General features: G+C 35.9%; 1 protein-coding gene across 4 annotated transcripts in view; it reads right to left on the bottom strand.

The window, feature by feature from the left end:
- Window positions 1-83: 83 nt before the first annotated feature.
- LOC145277003 (uncharacterized) overlaps window positions 84-21,247 on the bottom strand; it is a 106,698-nt gene continuing 85,534 nt past the window's right edge. For all 4 annotated transcript variants that reach the window (XM_080128595.1, XM_080128596.1, XM_080128598.1 and 1 more), the window contains 2 exons: window positions 15,757-16,223; window positions 84-902 (listed from right to left, as the gene is read on the bottom strand). In XM_080128595.1, coding sequence (XP_079984721.1) covers window positions 515-902; window positions 15,757-16,223 — 855 coding nt within the window. In that variant the 3' untranslated portion in view covers window positions 84-514. The remainder of the gene's footprint in view (window positions 903-15,756; window positions 16,224-21,247) is intronic.

Here is a 21,247-nt window from a genome sequence, read left to right as displayed (position 1 = left end):
ATTTTCACCAGGATTTGACTTTTGGTGCTAAATGGAGGTGGGATGGAGGGGGGGGGCAAGGCTGAACTCATTTTTTTTATGCCTCGTTCACTATGCACTCATGGGGGAGCATGCATGCTTCACTTGTTTTTATAAAAATCTCCATTATCAACAATCTGCCTATTCGACAAGTCTCACCTGTTTGCAGCTACTAGCATAATGTCACTTTTGATAGCATAGGCTTTGTGTTTATGAAGGTCATGACTTAACTCAGCTTTAAAGAGTTAAGATGGATGGCCTGAAGCCAGTCTGTCACCGTTAATACTGAAATTTTTTTTTATTTTTGAAAATCAGCAGTTGTTTTACATATGAACCACAATGATTAATTTAACAAAATGAAATTTTTTGATAAAAATCATCAAAAATCTGTAGCATGGTGATGAACTAAAAAAAAAAAAAAATCCCCAAAAAACAACAATAAAAAAAAGCATCATAAATAATAAAAATGAAAAATAAATAGTTTAGTCTATTTTTTTTATGATGTTTGGTTGAATGTTGGATTATGGTGATGCCAAGACTTTTTCGAGAGATAACCTAAGCAAAACCAGCCTGCGATGCACAACTGTAACTTTGTGGATGGTTTCTTTGGATCAGTGTACATGGCATAGATAATCTGCTGATCTGTGCTCATGATGCGTTCTTCTAGAGCTTTCTCCACGCGGTCAATGTACTCATTGCAAAACATTGTCAGCACGTCGAAGCGGCCCAGGTTAGCACCCCCTGCCACCCACACGCGGTTTTTCCATACAATGTTTTTAAATGTCATTTCGTGGAAATCACAGACTTCACTATAAGCGATGCTGTTCTCGTCAAACCCTTCAGGGACGGATAAACCAAAGAGATCATTGTTATCAATTTCGTATCTGCAAAAAGAAAATAAAACAAAGTCATTATATAAAATGCAGTTGTCTGTGTGTTTGTATGTTTGCATAACCAGCTAAAACTTCTAAGATACACAACAAACCCGACAAAGTCGGCATACTTTTAATCAGTGCAACACCAGTAAAATATCTAAAATTTAGAAAAAAAAATTCTTCGAAGGTCAAATGACTTTTTTTTTCATTGAATGTGTTATAAGCGGAAATAAAGAAAAATAACTAAAAAAATTGTCTCCCCTGAACTGAACGGACAGAATGCAGCAAGATGGAAGCAACATTAACAAAAATATTGTTCTTGTAAAGTTTTCAATTTTTCTATTGTTAATAGTTTCATGCTTATACAAAGTATTCTTGCTAATTCTTATAATCAACAATATGATTCTTACAAACACAAAAGAATTTTATCAAGAACAAGCAGGGGTGTCTGGTGGCTTGGCTGTAAAATACGCTTAAATATATTTTAATTTATGCAGATTTCATATTTATTATTATAGAGTGAATTATCCTATATATAATAATTTCATTGAGAAATTCCCTTCTGAACCAAAATACCGTAGGTTTACAACAACAGAAGCCACATAAAAATTTATTATGTCTACAGTATCAGTCACTATCTTATGTAACTGTAAAACAACATTTTAGATACATTTATTTGTTATAATAAAATCTTAGATTAAATCCTAGGAGTGACGTCATCATCATCAAAATAACCTACAGAGGAAGGAGTCCCATATTTCCATTCTACACCGCGTGAATTTATACACAGACTACTTGTATTGAGACCCCACACTTCATAACTGATGCGTAAACTCAGACAGCATTCAGCTTCCATTCCTTGAAGGTCTCCCCAGATATGTTCTGTGGCTTCTGATTGGCTGATATGTGCCATTCTCCTATTCCAGAATGAAAGTAATCCCGGTGTTAAACGAACACTTCAAAAACTATAAATTATTGTCTTCACTTACTGATAGAGAAGCATCCACAAATCTAGATTTTTATACAGATCATGTATCCCAACTAAAATGTAAACATAGAATTTATGTGAAATGTTGAAGCCCTACTTCCCCCCAACAAAAATAAAAAGAAAACAGAAATGTTTCTGTGAACCGCTCATGAAAACTTTCTTTTTTACTCAACTTTACTCAAAAGGCTTAAATATTACGCAACAACACAAAAAACTATGATCCACATTTCTTTACTTTTGGGGAAACTCCCATATTTATAAATGTCCGATTACACGTTTCCTTTTTTTCTTTATTGAAAACAACAAATTTAGACTGTCACAACTCACATACTCCCTCTCTTTCTCTCTCTCCCTATCTCTCTCTCTCTAAAGTCATCATACGCCTTGCAATAAATACGGATACCATTTTGTATTTTTTTTCCACATTTTTCTCATTTTTTTATTGTCAAAATGAAACGAAACAATTTTTCTTTTCTTTTTTTCAGTTTTATTTGTTTTTGTTATTATCAAAATGAAATGAAGAAACTTGGTTTGTTTTGTGTTTCCTTTTTATTTGTTTTTTTTTTAGGTTTATTTTCATTTGTTTATTTTTGTTTCATTTTTTTAGGTAAAGGTGCAGTCTTTGAAATTACTATTTTAGGTTTACAGGAGTGCTGAAAACAACAACATTTAAAACTACAAGAAACAAATAGTTTCTAAGATATGATAAATTTATTTAAAATTTATTTAAAATTGTTTTTATAATAAATTTATTGTTACAAAATGTGGTGAAACACTTTTCTATATTAATTTAATGTAAAATGAGCCCCCAATTTATGGCCACATTTTTTGAGGGGGGACTGGTAATTTTGATGAAGGGGGGTATTTGGTAATTGTAGTAGGCCAACACAAAACCAACCAACAGACAAGAATAGTTGATGATAGTTATAAAATCTTACTTGGTTTCCACCTTAACATTTTCCTTTAATATGATGACTTTTAAAGATTTTTGCCATTGCTGAAAACGAATATCGCATTTAAATTTTCTGTTATAAATGTTATATGTGGTGGCCATTGTTGTACCAAATAAAAGCTTTAAAATACATTAAAACACAAAAATTATCCAGGTAGGTAGAAGAGTAACTTATCTTGCCTTTTTCACTTTTTTTTTTTTTTGTTGGCTTCTCTTGACAGAACTAACCAAAACGGTGATTTGTTATTTTTCGTTATTTTGCATGCACCTAATTTTTTTTTTTTGACAAATTATTTTTCTACTATATTTTTTTGTTGTGGTGAAAAGTGAAATAATTGACACTGACTATTGCAGTAATTAAAAAAACAAAAAAAACAAGAAGTTTCGTTTCATTTCCTCAGGATAGGATTTCATGTTTTCGTTCTTAAATAAATTTCTGTTTCTTAATACAACTTTGAGAAAACTATTTTTAGTTGTGGACGCCGGTAAGTAATCAATCAACATTACCACAGCTTCAATTGTTTTTCTTTTTTATCCACGCTGCCCCCCTCCCCATGTAAATACGGAATTTTTTTTATATGTTAGGGTCAAACAAATCCAACTTGCCTCCTCCCTTGAGGCTTGCATTCACGAACATCGGTGGGCTTAGAATTAATTTAGCTGATGTTGAAGCATTTTTCCTAAAAAATACCCTGGATATCTTAGCACTAAGTGAGACTAACCTACACTCCTCCATCCCCTCTAACTACTTTAACATGCCTGGATATCTCCCACTCTACCGTAAGGACTGACAGACATATGTACGGACTTGGAGTTCACATTCGTAATACCCTTCCCTTGACTAGAGAAACAAACCTAGAATCGGACAATCAAGCCTTTATGTGCTTTAGACTTCACATGCAACACAACATTAGCTACTTTTATTTTCTCTACTGCTCTCCCTCGACCCAGGACTGCACCATAATAAACAAAGTCTCTGACAGCATAGACACAGCACTCTCCCTCAACACTAGCGCACAAGTACATGTATTTGGTGACTTTAATGTTCACCACAAAAACTGGCTTGGATTCTCTACTCACACAGACGCAGCGGGCAGCAGAACACATAGCTTCTCTATATCTCACTCCCTATCACAAATGGTTACATTTCCAACCCGTTTCCCTGACCAGCAAGAACAACATGCATCACTTCTAGATCTGTTTCTGACCACAGCTCCCAATGATTGTATAACGAATGCCGACAGCCCACTTGGGAACGCCGATCATGCAGTGGTAATGGTTGAAATCGCCCTAAACTCTAGAGCCAAAACTGAAGAGCCAGTGCTCAAAACAACGAGATATTATAAAAAGGCTGACTGGGAAGCCATCAGAGATCTTATTTGAGATGTCCCATGGGGAAATATTTTTTCTCTTCCTGCTGAACAGTGTGCAAATGAGACCACTGAATGGTTCAAAACTGCAATTGAAGCACGTTTCCATGCGGAAATTTTATAGCAAACCCCACTCTCCCCAATGGTTTACTTCGACTTGTGCAACTGCCATTGCTCAAAGGCAGCATGCATACCGCAGATTTAACCGACATAAGTCCAGTTCAAACAGAACCATATAGAAGCTAGTAGTAACGTTAAGAAAGAAATAGCGACAGCTAAGAGAGAATTTACGGAAACCACTAAAAAATGCATCGAAGCACAAAAATTAGGCACTCGTGACTTCTGGAAAATCTACAACAGTGTAGTAAATAATGGGCAATCAACAATTCCCCCCACTAACCAACAATCCTGAGGTTGTTTGCTCAGCAACTGAGAAGGCTAACATGCTTGCCAGTCGGTTTGCCTCAAAGTCCACACTGGACCCTTCCAACCATCCCCTACCTGACTTTCCTATGCAGACAGACGCCACGCTAGACGATCTGAAAATCACCCCTACTCAGGTGCATGCTATCATAAAAAACCTTGATACTTCAAAAGCATGGGGGCCCGATCTCATCCCAGCTGTGCTATTAAAAAAGTGCTCAGCCAAAGTAGCTTCAGTTCTCTCCAAACTCTACAACAAATGACTTAATGAATCTTGCTTTCCGGGCTGATTGAAAACTGCTTCTGTGGTACCAGTATTCAATAATTCTTAAATAACCATGCTCTAGTCCATCACTTTACAGATGCTAAACTTCTGACTGACCAACAGTATGGATTTAGACAAGCCCGTTCCACAGCAGACATCCAAACTGTAATCTCTGAACGTATATAATATTCACTGGACAAGGGGAGGGCAGATCAGTAGCTCTAGATATATCTAAGGCTTTTGACAGGGTATGGCATGAGGGTCTCCTCAGGAAAATTAGATCATATGGTATCACTGGTAGAATACTTAACATAATTAAATCCTTCTTAGATAAGAGAAAAATCCAGATTGTCCTCGACAGTCGTACATTTAAACAATATGATATAAATGCGGGAGTGCCCCAAGGATCTATTCTTGGACCTCTATTGTTCCTAATATTCATAAAAGATCTTCCTGACAAAACTGCCTCTGAGATGGGTATATATGCTGATGACACCACACTCTATAACAGGCATGACAGGAACACATATCAAAAGAAATGGCAGAAATACTATAGGATGACCTCCAATCTGTAGTGGAATGGGGACAAAAATGGATGGTCACATTCAATGCCGCCAAGACTAAACTAGTTTCCTTCAATAACTACAAGAAACTTCCTCTATAACCTATAGCAATGGCCAACAACTCTTTATCTGAGAGTACATCTTTCAAGCTCCTTGGCCTAATGTTCACAGGAAACATGAGTTGGAACAATTACATTGAAAGCATTGCCAGGACCGCTGCAAAGAAGGTAGGCTCTCTCTACCGTGCTAGAAAACTACTAACACCCGAAAGTATCCTATACCTCTATAAGGCCACCATTCGCCTGTGTATGGAGTATTGCTGTCGTATTTGGGCTGGTGCATCTACTAGTCTCTCGCTCCTAGACAAGGTTCAAAAGAGAGCCGCCAATCTGATAGGCCCTGAACTGGCATCTAAGCTTCAGCCTCTGTCCCATCGACAAAATGTTGCATCCCTCTGCCTGTTCTACAAGTATTTTAATGGTGAATGCTCTGACGAACTGCAAGCACTTGTGCCCCCACGACGTAAACACCCTCGACAAACCCGACAGGAAGCTAAATCCCATCCTCACACAGTAGAGATCCCTAGATGTAAAAGATCTTTCTACTCCAATAGTTTGTTTCTCAGAACCGCTAGAATTTGGAAAGCCATTCCAGGTCCCTTCTTCCATAACTGTACTGACGTGCAGAAGTTCAAGCGTAACGGTAACCGACATCTTGCTGCCCAAATCCCTACATAGTGCCCCAATAGTTGTTGCCCCTGATAGTAGCCCCCTACACCAAAGTGGCAATGTGCCTTGTTTGGTGTGAAAATGTAATACCCCCCCCCCGGTAAATGTCAGTGTGTTACCTATGGAACAACGGTTAATTAAACAGCAAAGGAACCTATTAAACTATGCACGTTCTAGAGTTGATTAACCTCTACCACCCACCCCTAACAACCAAACAAATGAGAAGGAAAACATAAAAATGTTTCTGTGAACCGCTCGTGATAACTTTATTTATTTATTTATTTTTTTTTGGATCAACTAAAAAGCATTAAAAACTATGTAACAACAAAAATATGAGTTACATTTTCTTTTTTTAATTTCATATTTAAAACTGTCTAATAAAGTATTTTCTTTTATTCTTTTTTGAAAACAACGAATTTAGTCTGTCAAACTTACAGACTCTCTTCTCTCTCTCTTGCTCGATCCCTCTCCAAAGTCATCATATGCCTTGTGATGAGTAATCTTATTTCGCCTGCCCACGATGTCGTAAGACACCGTGGCCATGACGGCTAAATGGATGGCTTTTTTTTTCCACCTTCTTTTCTTCCTTTGCTTAAAAAGTTTGAGCCTGTCTGCATCCCTGCCTGCTACTTTTTGTTGTCACCTTTTTCTCAACTGGGCTGCCTAGTGCGTCTAACCCCTTCCCCTTCTTGCTGCTATTTTCTTCTTTTTTTTACGGCTGGGGGTTGCTCAATAATCTTATACCACGTCTCTCCACCAGTTCTTGACAAGGGGAGGTGGGGGTATCACTTCCAATAGCTGTTCGTACCATGAGGAGTAGGGGGTGTCTATTGTGAAAACCATTCGTAACATGAGAAGGTTGGGGGTTGGGCAGCAGCAACAACAACCATACTTTAATTTGGGGTGGAGCACGCTTCCATCGGGCAACACCGGTTAGAGGGTACTGCTAATTTCATATTATATTGTACACAATATATAGTCACAATTTCAAGTAAAAAAAAAAAAAAAAAAAAAAAAAAAGAAAATAATAATTTGAGTGCGATCAGCTAGAATCAAAACTGAAACCAAAACATTCATGTCTATGAGTTAAGCAAAAACTGAAGTTTATTTGTACTTATTATGGTTTGACTGCGGAAAGGAGTGTGGATTTTATTAAATACAAACTGGTTTCCATGACAACAATATTTTTAATAGACAAAATGCATTCAAGGGCAGTTGAACGGTTCACAGAGTTTTATAATTATATAGATTAAACAGGAGCGTTAATGTTATCATGCATTAATAGAGTCCAGAAAATGAGCCAGAATTTTTTCAAATTGAAGATCCTAACTTCGGATTTAATTTATCATTTCTTAACTATTGTCATTTTTCTACAAAGAAAGGTAGAGAGAAGTTGTGCTCTGGAGGCATCTTTAATTTTATTTTGTACTTCCAGTAGTGCTTATAGGGCCTCTAAAGGTTTTTTTCACTCATCACATTAAAAAAAAAAAAAAAAAAAAAAAAAAAGAAAGCATTTTCTATTTAGCTTTTATGGCCCAGGGCGATACTAGATCATAAAATAGAAGCAAATATTCTAAAGATATGTGCATTAAATTTAAGCTTTTTGTGATGAAAAGGTTATTCCTAACTTCAGCATAAAATATGACTGCCATACAGAAAAGCTTGGACAATATTTATTTATTCATTCAGGCCTCTACGGACAAATTTATCTTTAGTTGACACCTTTGACAACTAAATATTTTCATTTACTAGCCAAATAGAAAAGTTACAAGCCAAACCGATATGATTTTTAGAATATGACATCTTTGTTCTGTGACGAGTATGAACATCATAAAGATTTTTCTGTATTTTTTTTTAATAAGTGTAATTCTAAATAGACAACAAATTTTATGTTGATACTTGAAGGTATAAACATTCGAATTTCTTCAGATATTTCTTTTTAAACAGACTTCGTTAAAAAAATAAAAAGAAAAAAAAGGATAAATAATAGATATATAATATAGTATATTGTTCTATTAAACTTTTATTATTTAAATAATTTAACTTTGTTCGTTTTATTAAAAAAAAAAGGTTGAAAACATATTTTTCACTCAGTAGTGAGCTTTGAAAGATTGTCAGGGAAAGAAATACAATTGCTAAAAGATAAGTGTTTCATTATTTCTAGTCACCACTTTGAAAAATCACTCACGAATGCGACTGTTTCACTTGAAATGTAGAGCCCTGTTATTTATTTATTTATTTTACTAAAATGTCACTTGACAATGAGAGTTAACTGAGTGTCAAATGAATGGTGAGACAATACTGATGATTGGTAATGACGATGGTGATTGAGCAGAATTGTGGGTGCTTGTCCAAAATCCCCCCATATTAAAATACAACAAAATAAAGAAAAATCTGTACGATGTACGTATCCATGATAGAAAGAAAATATTGTACACCAAAAGTCAGGTAAATTGTTCAAACGAACATCAATGATATCACGATGCCATCATAAAAAACAGACTGAAGGACCAAGGAAGAGAACTCCAAATAATTCTAACTTGCAAAATTTTAGAAAGCCATTCTTAACATGGGAGACATTGGAAAAACTAAAATTCGCTTAAAAATGATTTTCGTTATAAAAATAAATTTACTTGATCAATTTATTTGATTTTGGAATATTTTTTATTTTTTTAAATTCAATTTTCACCCCAAACAAGGCACAGTGCCACTTTGAAGTAGGGGGCTACTATCGGGGACATAAGTTGCAGGAGCATTATGAAGGGAGGGAGATGAGTAGGAAGATGTTTGTTCACATTACACTTGAACTTCTGCATATCAGTACAGTTGGGAAAACAGAATCCCGGAAGGAAGTTCCAAAGTTTTGCAGTTCTGGGGAAGAAACTATTGGAGGAAAAGGCTTTCTTACACCTAGGGATCTCTACTGTAAAAGGGTGGGACTTAGTTGCTTGTTGGGTTTGTCGGGGGTAGTCACGCCGGGGAGGTATAAGTGCTTGTAGTTCGTCAGAGCATTCACCATTAAAGTATTTGTAGAACAGGCAGAGGGATCCCAAATTTCATTGGTGGGACAGAGGCTGAAGCCTAAATGACAGTTCAGGACCTATCAGGTTGGTGACTCTCTTTTGAACCCTGTCCAGGAGTGAGAGACAAGCAGCAGATGTACCAGCCCAAATGTGACAACAGCACTCCATATATGGGCGAATGGTGGCCATATAAAGGTACAAATATATCGAGGGCTACCGCTCTACCCTCCCCTGTTTTGTCCAGTGAACGGTATATACATTCAAAGATTACAGTTAAGATATCTGCTGTTGAACGGACTTACCTAAATCCATATTGTTTGTCAATCAGGAGTTTAGCAGCAGTTAGGTGTTGGACTAGGGCTTGATTAATTAAGGACTCAAATATTTTGGCGAAAAGCGGGAGGACGCTAATGGGACGATAATTTAATGGGTCAGTTCTTTCACCAGAATACTTGAAGACTGGTACCACAGAAGCGGTTTTCCAGCAGTCGGGAAAGCAAGATATTCGTTAAGCCATTTATTGTAAAGTTTGGAGAGAACTGGAGCAACCTCAGCAGAGCATTTTTTTTAATAGCACAGCCGGGATGAGATCGGGTCCACATGCTTTTGAGGTGTTTAGGTTTTTTATGATACCATTATCTAAGAAGGGGTGATTTTCAAATTGTCTAATGTGACGTCTATCCGCAAAGGAAAGTCAAGGAGGGAGTGGTGTGCTGGGTCCAGTGTGGAGTTTGAGACAAACCGACTGGCAAGCAGATTAGCCTTGTCGGTTGCCGTGCAAGCAATCTCATGATTGTTTGATAGTGGGGGAATCGTTGACTGCCCATTATTTACTACGCTGTTGTAGATTTTCCAAAAATCACGGATTCCTAATTTCTGTGCTTTGATGCATTTTCTGGTAGTTTCAGTGTAATCTGTCTTAGCTGTCGCTATTACTCTCTTACAATTTCTTCTGGCTTCTATATACTTTTGTCTGTTTGAACTGGACTTATGTTGGTTGAATCTGTGGAACGCATGCTGCCTTTGAGCAATGGAAGCTACACAAGCAGAAGTAAACCATTGGGAAGAGTGGGGCTTGCTATAGAATTTCCGTGTGGGAACATGTGCTTCAATTGCAGTTTTGAACGATTCAGGGGTCTCATTTGCACACTGTTCCGCTGGAAGAGAAAAGATATTTTGCCATGGGACATCTCTGATGAGCTCCCTGATGGCTTCCCAGTCACCCTTTTTGTAATACCTCATTGTTTTGATTAGTGTGTCTTCAGTTTTAGGGCGAGAATTTAGGGTGATTTCTACCATTATCACAGCGTGACCAGCATTCCAGAGTGGGTTGTGGGCATTTATTGTAAAATCATCGGGAACTGTTGTCAGAAATAGAAGTGAGGCATATTGATCTTGCTGGTCTGGGAAACATGTCTGAAATGTAACTGTCTGAGATAGGGAATGAGATATAGAGAAGCTATGTGTTGTATTACCAGCTACGTCTGTGTAAGTAGAGAATCCAAGCCAGTTACTATGGTGGACATTGAAGTCACCAAATACATGTACTTGTGTGCTAGTATCGAGGGAGAGTGCTATATCTATGCTGATATGATATATTTTTGGTTTGTCATAGGTATGTACATAAAACATATTTTTCTTTATTTTGTATTTTAATGTAGGGTGACTCCTGGACAAGCATTAAATGGTTATTTAAGAGGGCGACTTAACAAGAATTTGGACTTGAAAACAGCCATGTTGTAGCCAGCTGGAAACAGCTCTGTGGTATTATATTCCACAGACAGGAAGTTAGAAAAGAAACTTTGCTTGTGGAAGTTTTGTTTAGTTTTAGGTAGGGAGAGAGGGAGAAAGAAATTATTTTGGTTGTAGCTATACAAGGTTTTGTTGTGGATCTTTTAACAGGAGGGTGGGGTTGAAGCTCAGTCGAGCATCTACCATGAAAATAACAATAGAGTAGAGAAAGACGAGCAACGTCCCTTCTGCGAGAAAGTGATTGTAGGGAACAGAAGATATCTCCATTAGATTTTGAAATCAGTTTTGTACTCTGTGAAGGCAGGTAAGAATGCTCAGAGCAGCACCTCCTCATATGTGGCATCAGTACTCCTCACACATGCTCATTAAATCTGCATGTTTAGCAATGAAAAAAAAAAAAAATTGGCCGACTCACTGATGATCAAGGTCTCTTCTAGAAATATGAGATTATATTTAACAGTAAAAAAATGCAACATATGTACTAAGACAAAAAAAAAAAACAAACAAAAACAACGAGGATGACTTTTATTAGCTTAAAAGGTTGTCCATTGGTTGACTTTTAAATTCGTATACTTTTTTAAAAATAGAAACTTTGATCCTACCAATTTTCTGATGTAGGTTTGTTAAAGCTTAGTGCTTCCCCAAGACAATAGCCATTTATATCAACTGAGACAAAGTGGGAATATAAGCATTAATGGTAAAAATAAAAATTTGATTTTGGATGCATTAAGATAGCTAGCTATTTTTTTCACCCCGTTGTACCACATGCTCCAGGAAAAAAAATCAGAAAGATCCTGGTTTTTATCAGCCTTTGATTTGTTGGCATAAATGGTAGAATCGTCTGCATAGATGTTGCCAAATGATCATAGAATATGATTTGGGAGATTAATGAAGATTAAGAGAGTTCAGCCCAGGATTGGGATCCGAGGCATGCCTGTATTAATACTATGAGCTTTGGATTTCTACCCATCAGCAACTACTTTAATAAACCTATCAGAGAGAACAAATTGTTGGTCGAGAGAACGTTTCCAGCAATTCTGTAGTTGGAAATCTTGTGAACTAGATCTTTATGCCAAACTTTATCAAATGCCTTGATAGTTCAAGAATTATTGCTCTAGAAATGGAACCATTGTCAATAAATTCACTGATCCTGTATGATATTACTATCAGCACATTAGCTGTTAATCTTTCAGAATGGAAACCATGTTGCTTGTCACCAAATAGGTTATTTTTGCTGAGATGGTTGACAACTTCTTTATAACAGACTGAATCAACTTACTCCTGACTCACAGGAAGTCGATTGGTCTGTACTGTGATGCAGAAGACTGATCTGTATTTTTAAATACTGCTCAGACTGCCAATGTTTTCCAAGGTGTTGAAAAGCTTCTCTCCTTAAGACAACATTTAAACAACTTTTTAAGTATAGGAGCTAGTTCCAGTTGACAATTTAGTGTTCATATGCAAATCAGTGTGCAGATTACTTTGCTTATTGTCACCAAGCTTTGTAAAAAAAATATCAACTAACTTTGAACAAATTTAATTTTAGAATATCTATGTCAAAGTTCAAGGCAACAAAAAAAGTAAAAATCACACTTGCTTTTAACTTTGGTTCAATTTATCATAGCAACATTTGTCTTTTATTAGTTTGGCCTTGACTGTTGTACTGGGACCAAATTTTTTCAATACTTCAGAGTACATTCATTTGCCAATCGGTATTCTTTTTGATACTCCTTTTCTCAATTGCTCTACCAGCCAGCCAGCCAGCCCCTGAGGATGGTATCATTTACAAGGGATTTGGGTGTGATGGCTGACTCCTTTTATACAATCAATCTAATATTCTGATGCTAAAAATAAAAGTCTAAGAATTCTTTTCCATGTCCATAGATCCGTCCTCAATCTGTTCAGCAATATATTTCTCCTTCTATATATCTTTGATCTGTACTGCATTCTTTACCTCAAATGCATACAATACTTAATCACTTATTTATGAGTAGATGCTTCTATTGCTGAACCTATTTATACTAGAATAACGAAGGCTAAGAGCAACTTATTTTAACATATAATACTATGAATAAAAAAGGCAATATAGCTTATGAAAATTCATTTCACCTGGCATTATATTGAGGCTTCTGTTGCTACATGCACAATCTGTACTGTCAACTGTTTTAACTGTTACATAACAAGGACTATGTTTGAAAGAAAGAGTTTGAGCAACATTTTTTGACGGTCAGAAATAACGAAAGTCAAGAAACCATGTGGAAGGGGAAATTTTCTGCTGAGAGGTCAAACAAGAAACAATGGCATCTCCAATGAGGGTGTAAACGTATGCAGCATAACTGGATGTAACAAAGTGAGTTATCCAATGAGGGTGTAAACGTATGCAGCATAACTGGATGTAACAAAGTGAGTTATCCAATGAGGGTGTAAACGTATGCAGCATCTCTGGATGTAACAAAGTGAGTTATCCAATGAGGGTGTAAACGTATGCAGCATAACTGGATGTAACAAAGTGAGTTATCCAATGAGGGTGTAAACGTATGCAGCATAACTGGATGTAACAAAGTGAGTTATCCAATGAGGGTGTAAACGTATGCAGCATAACTGGATGTAACAAAGTGAGTTATCCAATGAGGGTGTAAACGTATGCAGCATAACTGGATGTAACAAAGTGAGTTATCCAATGAGGGTGTAAACGTATGCAGCATAACTGGATGTAACAAAGTGAGTTATCCAATGAGGGTGTAAACGTATGCAGCATAACTGGATGTAACAAAGTGAGTTATCCAATGAGGGTGTAAACGTATGCAGCATAACTGGATGTAACAAAGTGAGTTATCCAATGAGGGTGTAAACGTATGCAGCATAACTGGATGTAACAAAGTGAGTTATCCAATGAGGGTGTAAACGTATGCAGCATAACTGGATGTAACAAAGTGAGTTATCCAATGAGGGTGTAAACGTATGCAGCATCTCTGGATGTAACAAAGTGAGTTATCCAATGAGGGTGTAAACGTATGCAGCATAACTGGATGTAACAAAGTGAGTTATCCAATGAGGGTGTAAACGTATGCAGCATAACTGGATGTAACAAAGTGAGTTATCCAATGAGGGTGTAAACGTATGCAGCATAACTGGATGTAACAAAGTGAGTTATCCAATGAGGGTGTAAACGTATGCAGCATAACTGGATGTAACAAAGTGAGTTATCCAATGAGGGTGTAAACGTATGCAACATAACTGGATGTAACAAAGTGAGTTATCCAATGAGGGTGTAAACGTATGCAGCATAACTGGATGTAACAAAGTGAGTTATCCAATGAGGGTGTAAACGTATGCAGCATAACTGGATGTAACAAAGTGAGTTATCCAATGAGGGTGTAAACGTATGCAACATAACTGGATGTAACAAAGTGAGTTATCCATCTTTGTTTCATACTCTCATTCACACGTATGAAAGTAACTTGTTATTCTGAATTTTTTTGTGACTGTTCTCTTTTTAACTGATATGATGATAAAACTATGATCAAGGGGAGCTAACTCCCCTTTTCTGTTTTAGGCAGAATTGGCTCCTCCATTTGTTATGCGAGTTCTTGCATGGCGATGTGAGAACAGGATGAGACAGACGCCAAGAGATGGATGATTTTGAACCCGGATAAATGAGATATATTACTTCTGTCCATCATAGTTGTTACACACAAACTCAACTAATATCAGACTAAGACTGATATATGTAATTTGTATCATTCTATGTGATGCTTTCTTTTAAAATAAAAACTCCATGGCAAGTCAACTATGAGTATCATCATTTCTCCCACTACTTTCTATCATTCATGTGTTACACATTTGAGTATAATCTTCTGCAAAGCATTAATAGCAATGATATGCCAACATTCCCAGTCATAATAGTAATAAACTTTATTAAAAAGTAAACATTCATATCCAAGTGGTTTTGTATCCATAGACAAGTGGAAATCTGGGTCAAACAATAATACAAGTTTATAAATGTTTATACAATTATCTGTAATTAAAACCACAACTACTCTATGACACAGATTTCCCAAAGATGCTGGACAACTATTTTTAGGATGCATATATTTGTATATATGTTTTATACCAATGCATTTTTCTTTTTTAACTTGATATAAAATAAGAAAAATAAAAATATATTACAAAAAGTTTAGTGAAATATTTTTAAATATAGATTTTATATAGGCTTTTAAAATAAAACAATTTTGAGCTTAATTCATTCAGTAGAAATAGAATTATTGCAAATTTGTAATTGAAAAAAGACATTAGGTGCTTATTTTTATTGAAATATGGCAGTACAAAATAAAATAGGAAAAAAAAGTAATTTACTATTTGTAGTTCACAAACTCGGAATGGAATTTGTGTCATGCTAAGCTTGTCAGAGATTATCTTCCTTTTTTCTAATATGAAAATGACACGGTCTTGTCGTTTGTAGTTTGTGGACTCTGAATAATAAAATTTAATCCTTTATTAAAATACTACTTTCAAAACGCATGCTACATGACAACTCTTTCCAAACGCGTGCTACATGACAACTCTTTCCAAACGCGTGCTACATGACAACTCTTTCCAAACGCGTGCTACATGACAACTCTTTCCAAACGCGTGCTACATGACAACTCTTTCCAAACGCGTGCTACATGACAACTCTTTTCAAACGCGTGCTACATGACAACTCTTTCCAAACGCGTGCTACATGACAACTCTTTCAAAACGCATGCTACATGATAACTCTTTCAAAATGCATGCTACATGATCACTCTAAAACTTACCTGAAATAACCAATGTCAATCCACATGAAGTATTTGGTAAGAAAAAAGTTATTATCAACAGATTTTTGCAAGAATTCAATCTTGGCATGCATTGCGCATGAATAATCAGCGATGACTGTATTTGGATGATGTACTGGATAACCGTCCTGTTGGAAAATTTTGTTGATTTTAGATTTAATCTGGAAAGCCCACAAGTCTTCCCTCTTGACAAGAAACATTTTTGTGATGTGCTGAGTGGAATGCTGGGCTCGGAGTTTTGCAAACTCGTCGTATACATCTTTGGAATCGGTGAATATTACGACTGGGTTAAGGATGCGGGCGTAGACCGACATCCATTTCTTATACTTTGTACGCGTGTTAACACTGTAGCGACCTTTTTGAAAACTGCCTAAATCAAAGTAGGCCGTTACAAGGGTGATGTTATCTGACAAGGTGGTACCATTTAACCAAGACCAAGAAGGTTTTGCCTGAAACATAAAAATATGTATATATATGTATATATATAAGTGTATATAAGTATGGAGATGAGGCAACGATCACATGACACAGGCAACTTATGACCGTTGACTCAAAAAAGATTAGACAGAATTAGGACGTCAGTTGCTTAACATCTAGTAAAATGAAGAATATCAGTATTATTCACATACAAATATCATGAAGGGTAATTAGATATTCATAAACATTAGAAAAGTTTTAGTATAGGAGGGCAATCTGAACAGTGACTGACAATAAGATTATGTTCTATGATCATTTGTCGACATCTATGCTGACGATACTACCATCTATGGCAACACTTCAAAGATCAACAATAACCAAAATCTTTCTGATTTTCTCTCCTTTGACCTGAAGTACAATTGGTTAAAAAAGTATCAAGTTATATTTAATGCATCCAAAACCAAACTTCTATCCTTTCACCACCAATGCTCAACTCCCCACTTGACCCCAGTTTAAATGACTGACTCATCTTGAGGATGCACTCTCCTTTGACAAACTTCTGGAATGGATCTTCACTTCACCCCTGACCTGAAATTATAGATCTACATCAGATCCGTTGATTTCACGGCTGGTGAGCATTTACAAAACCTGAGCAAGATGTTTATTCACATTACATTTAATTTTTTTTATTAGAAAAGCCAAGATTTCTCCCATTTAATACAAGGAAAAATGACTTGAAAAAAAAAAAATTACATTGCTGCCAGGATCTAATTGAAACCTTATATAAAATAACTTTTCAAGCATAGTCAGCCAGTTTGTTATCACGATTACTCACTCTTGCAAACATTAGGTCGCATATCAAACAGACAAGCATCATGTGTGAAAGAAAGCAACTATCCTTGAAAGCCTGTCTCAGAAAGGCAGCAGCCAGCACCATATTGGTTCCATGTTCGGAAAAAAAAATCTCTCTCCAATTCAGAGATGAAAAAGTAGATGATGCTATTGTTAATTAAGAGAAAATATCTTTCTTTTTGGCAACACTGAAAAGGAATTTAAAACTAATAGTAATCTTTACAAAAAGGAGATACCATTCTAGGCTGACGATTTGGAAGGGACCAGCCTTAACACATCTGATTTGTACAACTCTTTAACTGTTGGTGGTAAAACACTTGCATGGGCACTTTGAAAAACTAGTTCAATAAATTGTATTCATATGCCAAACCAATTGAGTGATAGATTGGTCAATCACTTAGGAATAGATCCTGTCTATTTACATCAAGAGAAAATAATACATCAAAATATGTGACTGTTACGCCATATTCTAAGGTCGAGATCGGCCATTATCTATGAATATTGACTACGCTTTATGCATGTTATGCATAATGTTGTGTTTAGGGTTTTTGTATATGTTCATCATAAATTTATGAATACTAATGTAGAAAGATTTATTCAACATGTTAAACTTTTGATTATAGTAAAAAGTATACACACTTGAAAAGTAAAAAAAAACAAAAAAACAAGGGAGAGAACTACTAATCCAAATGGGAAAATGTCCAACAAAATTTGAGGAATGTAATGACAAGCATTGAATAATAGTAAACTAAAAAAAGTTTGAGAAGAAAAATGGGGGGGGGGGCAAATAATTAATAAAATGATCATCGAAACCAACATGCAAATATCAGGAAGTTTCATCAAATGTTCTTGTTGTTTAGCAGGCTGAGAGATGACTCAAAGTGTTTTCACAAGTAGTCGCAATGGAAATGCGTGTATAAAGTCAATTCACGTTTGTTTCCAGTGTGCTGTATAATTAACAGATCCAGTCTGTTGAGGAAGTTGCATGTGGCAAGGCCGATCACACTACATTCATTGGTTGAAACACAAATCTGTCAAAGAAAAGTTTCATAGTTTAATTGTTTTGTAATTTTCTGCTGCCACAGCTGCATGTCCAGGGTTTGCTACCAATTCTGTAAGTGATGAGGGTGCAAAATTGTCGACACTCATCTCATCCCATATAAGTGATTTGCTGTTTGCAAAGGAAAATATTGAATAAATTGTATTTAGCATTACTTTTCGCATCACAGTATTTCTTATATGTTGGGTTAGGAGTGCTACAAAGTAGAGCTGTTTGCTAAAAATATGACCCAACATATGTGATTCAAAATGTGATCATTTTTAAAACGTCTACATGAAAAGTTCTTTTCAAACAAAGAAAAAAAGAAAGGTTTTATATGATACTTTCATAGTTGCCAATTAAATTTACCATTTTAAAATGAAAGCGTAATGCACCCTTGTTCATAACATATGTAAAACATAATCCAATGAGAGAGTTGGAGTAGGATATTTATATCTGGATAATATCGATATTCTCCATTTTGATAAAAATTAAGCTACTCACATCTGGCGTAACTGGCCTGCCAATTCTTTCTAACCTTTCTGGAATCAACCAAGGGCCATAACGTGCTTGTGTCATATGAGGATTCAATGAAGGATTAAGACATGGAACACAATAAGGACATATCAATAAATGTAAATGATAAAAACAACCTGACATCTACGTTAAAGTAAGTAGACAGATATTTTTATTAAATATGACCAACCAACAGACGGAGAGCGCATTTTCAAAGAGATTTGTGAATACGTATGGAAATGCTATTTTACAGATAAAATAAATGCAATTTCAAAAATGAAATGATAGAGAGTCTCTGTGCAAGAAGTGTAAGACAATGAGGATGGATGACAACTCAGATGTGGAGAAAGTATATTGAAGTTGTGAGAGTTTTGTTACCGAAGTGATATCATTGAAGCACAATGATGGACTGGTGTTAGTGTGATTGCTAAAGATTAAGCTGGAGTAATTACAGGTGTACACTATAAATGACACATGGCAGATGTATTTTACATCAGGTGACAATAAATGTAACATATGTCTCACAGTAATGACCAAAGGACCTCACGGGTTATTATCCACAGTAGCTATGGGCTACAAATATAACTTTATCTAGTCTCAGATCCTTTAAAAGTATTAAGGCAATTCATTGGAACTACACATATCTCAATGAATTTAACTCAGAGATGCCCAGTTATGTGCAAACCCTAAGTTCGTATGGCAACACGATTTTCACTCCAATGGTACTTCCACTATCTGGGATGTCTGAATTTAATTATCTGGTCACTAGCAGTATTGGTGATCTGTTCTTTCACCAAAGGTCACTAATTGTCTGGAAGCACTCATCACTGGAAAAGTTTAGTCTGGAACTGTCTGCAAAAAACTTCAAAACAATGACAAAGAAGGAATAACAACAAAGTCACTCAGAATCGTTTTCTTATTCGGTTAAATATTCAAATAGGATATATATATATATATATATATATATATATATATATATATATATATATATTAGTCGCTTATATTTCTTTCTGATTACGGATGGCTAGAGTTTTTTTCAGTTTAAATTTACTTTCAAGTTACTTGGGCCAATTGGTTAGTTTGCAGGCGTGATAAGTTTGCCACCATAATTGTAGTGGACTTCTCAGTATCTCTGGGGGTGGGTGGGTGGGGAGGGGGGGGTCTCTCTTTTGCCTCCAAATCTTTACTTTTTATTGAGTCTCATTTTGTTCACTTTCTCGTTGCTTCTTAATCTATCTTTTTAAAAACTTTTTCTTTCTTTCTTTTTTTTTTTGACATAGAAAGTGTACAACAACCCAATTTTCCCTGCTCTTCTTACTCTATTTCACAACTCTTTTCTTCTTTTTTGTCTTTTTCAAATCAAAAAACGCCTTTCCAGAATAATTTCACTGCAAGAATATCTTGTCTTTTGTTTGTCAACAGCTGTATTTGACCTGTACCTAACAACTTTGAGGGCCGATATTTTTTCAGCTTTTCTTTCTGTCACTTGTTTTCTAGTCATAATTATTCGTAAGAATTTTACCAGTAAGGTCATCTGACTTCACCCGGGATATGCAATTCATCTGGAATGCGCAACATTGCCAAACTATCTAGCAGAACATTACCACTGTTGACCAACCAGACATGTGTACACAGTGTGATGATATATGGAAGTGAAACCTGAACAGTGAGAATTGAAGACATGCGTTGCATGGAGAGAAATAATCATAAATCTTAAAGAAAGGTTAAACCTGATTAAATTTGGGTAGTTTCTTCTCCAGAACTGCTAGACTTTGGACTCCCTCCTGGGATTCTGCTTTCCCAACTTTACTGACATGCAGAAGTTCAAGTGTAATGTGAACAGACATCTTGCTACTAACTTATGTCCCCGATTGTAGCCCCCTACATCAAAGTGGCACTGTGCCTTTTTTTTAGGTGAAAACGGAATTTTCAAAAAAACATAAATAAATAAACAAAAATATAGGGAGATGTATGCAGAATGGAAAACATTAATGGTATGGCCATGTTGAAAGCATAGATAATAATTATTATAGTTATGTAAATGTAAACTGTTGGGATAGAAGGGCATTTGACAGTGGAAGATCAAGGAAAGCTGGAGATGAAATGATAAGGTCATATTTGAGAGAAAGATGGACAAATAAATACCGAGCCAAATTGGTTTGGAATTTTTATAAACCGTCCAACAAATGCCAGCATGCAAAATGAATGTTAAATAGATTATAATTATTATTATGAAGATGATGATGATGATTATTATGATGATGATGATAATTAAGTGTGGCTAGAGAATGTGTGGGAGGAAATGATACAGATGGATTTTAGAGAAAGAGGGATAAATAAGTACTTGGCCAGAGATAAGTTGGTTGATAATTTGTACAAACCAACAAATGCCAGTATAACCTCTACTCTCTCATGAACTATTGCCCACAGTCACAGTGGATTAAAAGTTAAATGTGATCCTCAACTGCAAGATCATGAATGTAACATCGTCTGGTCTTGAATCCTTTAATTGTATTCTGGCATTCACTAGATGCTGAAACCATGCATATACCATAAGATTTATCTCAAAGGTGCACAAAAACGTGTAGGCCCTAAGTTCGTGTGGCAACACAATTTCCACATCAATGAGTTTTTTGAAGTACTAAAAAT

This window comes from Euprymna scolopes, chromosome 5 (genome assembly GCF_053919585.1).
Source record: "Euprymna scolopes isolate OS-2025 chromosome 5, ASM5391958v1, whole genome shotgun sequence".
In the NCBI taxonomy this organism is placed as follows: Eukaryota; Metazoa; Mollusca; class Cephalopoda; order Sepiida; family Sepiolidae; genus Euprymna; species Euprymna scolopes.
Note: the sequence above shows the minus strand (reverse complement) of the source record. Positions and strands in the feature narration are given on the sequence as shown.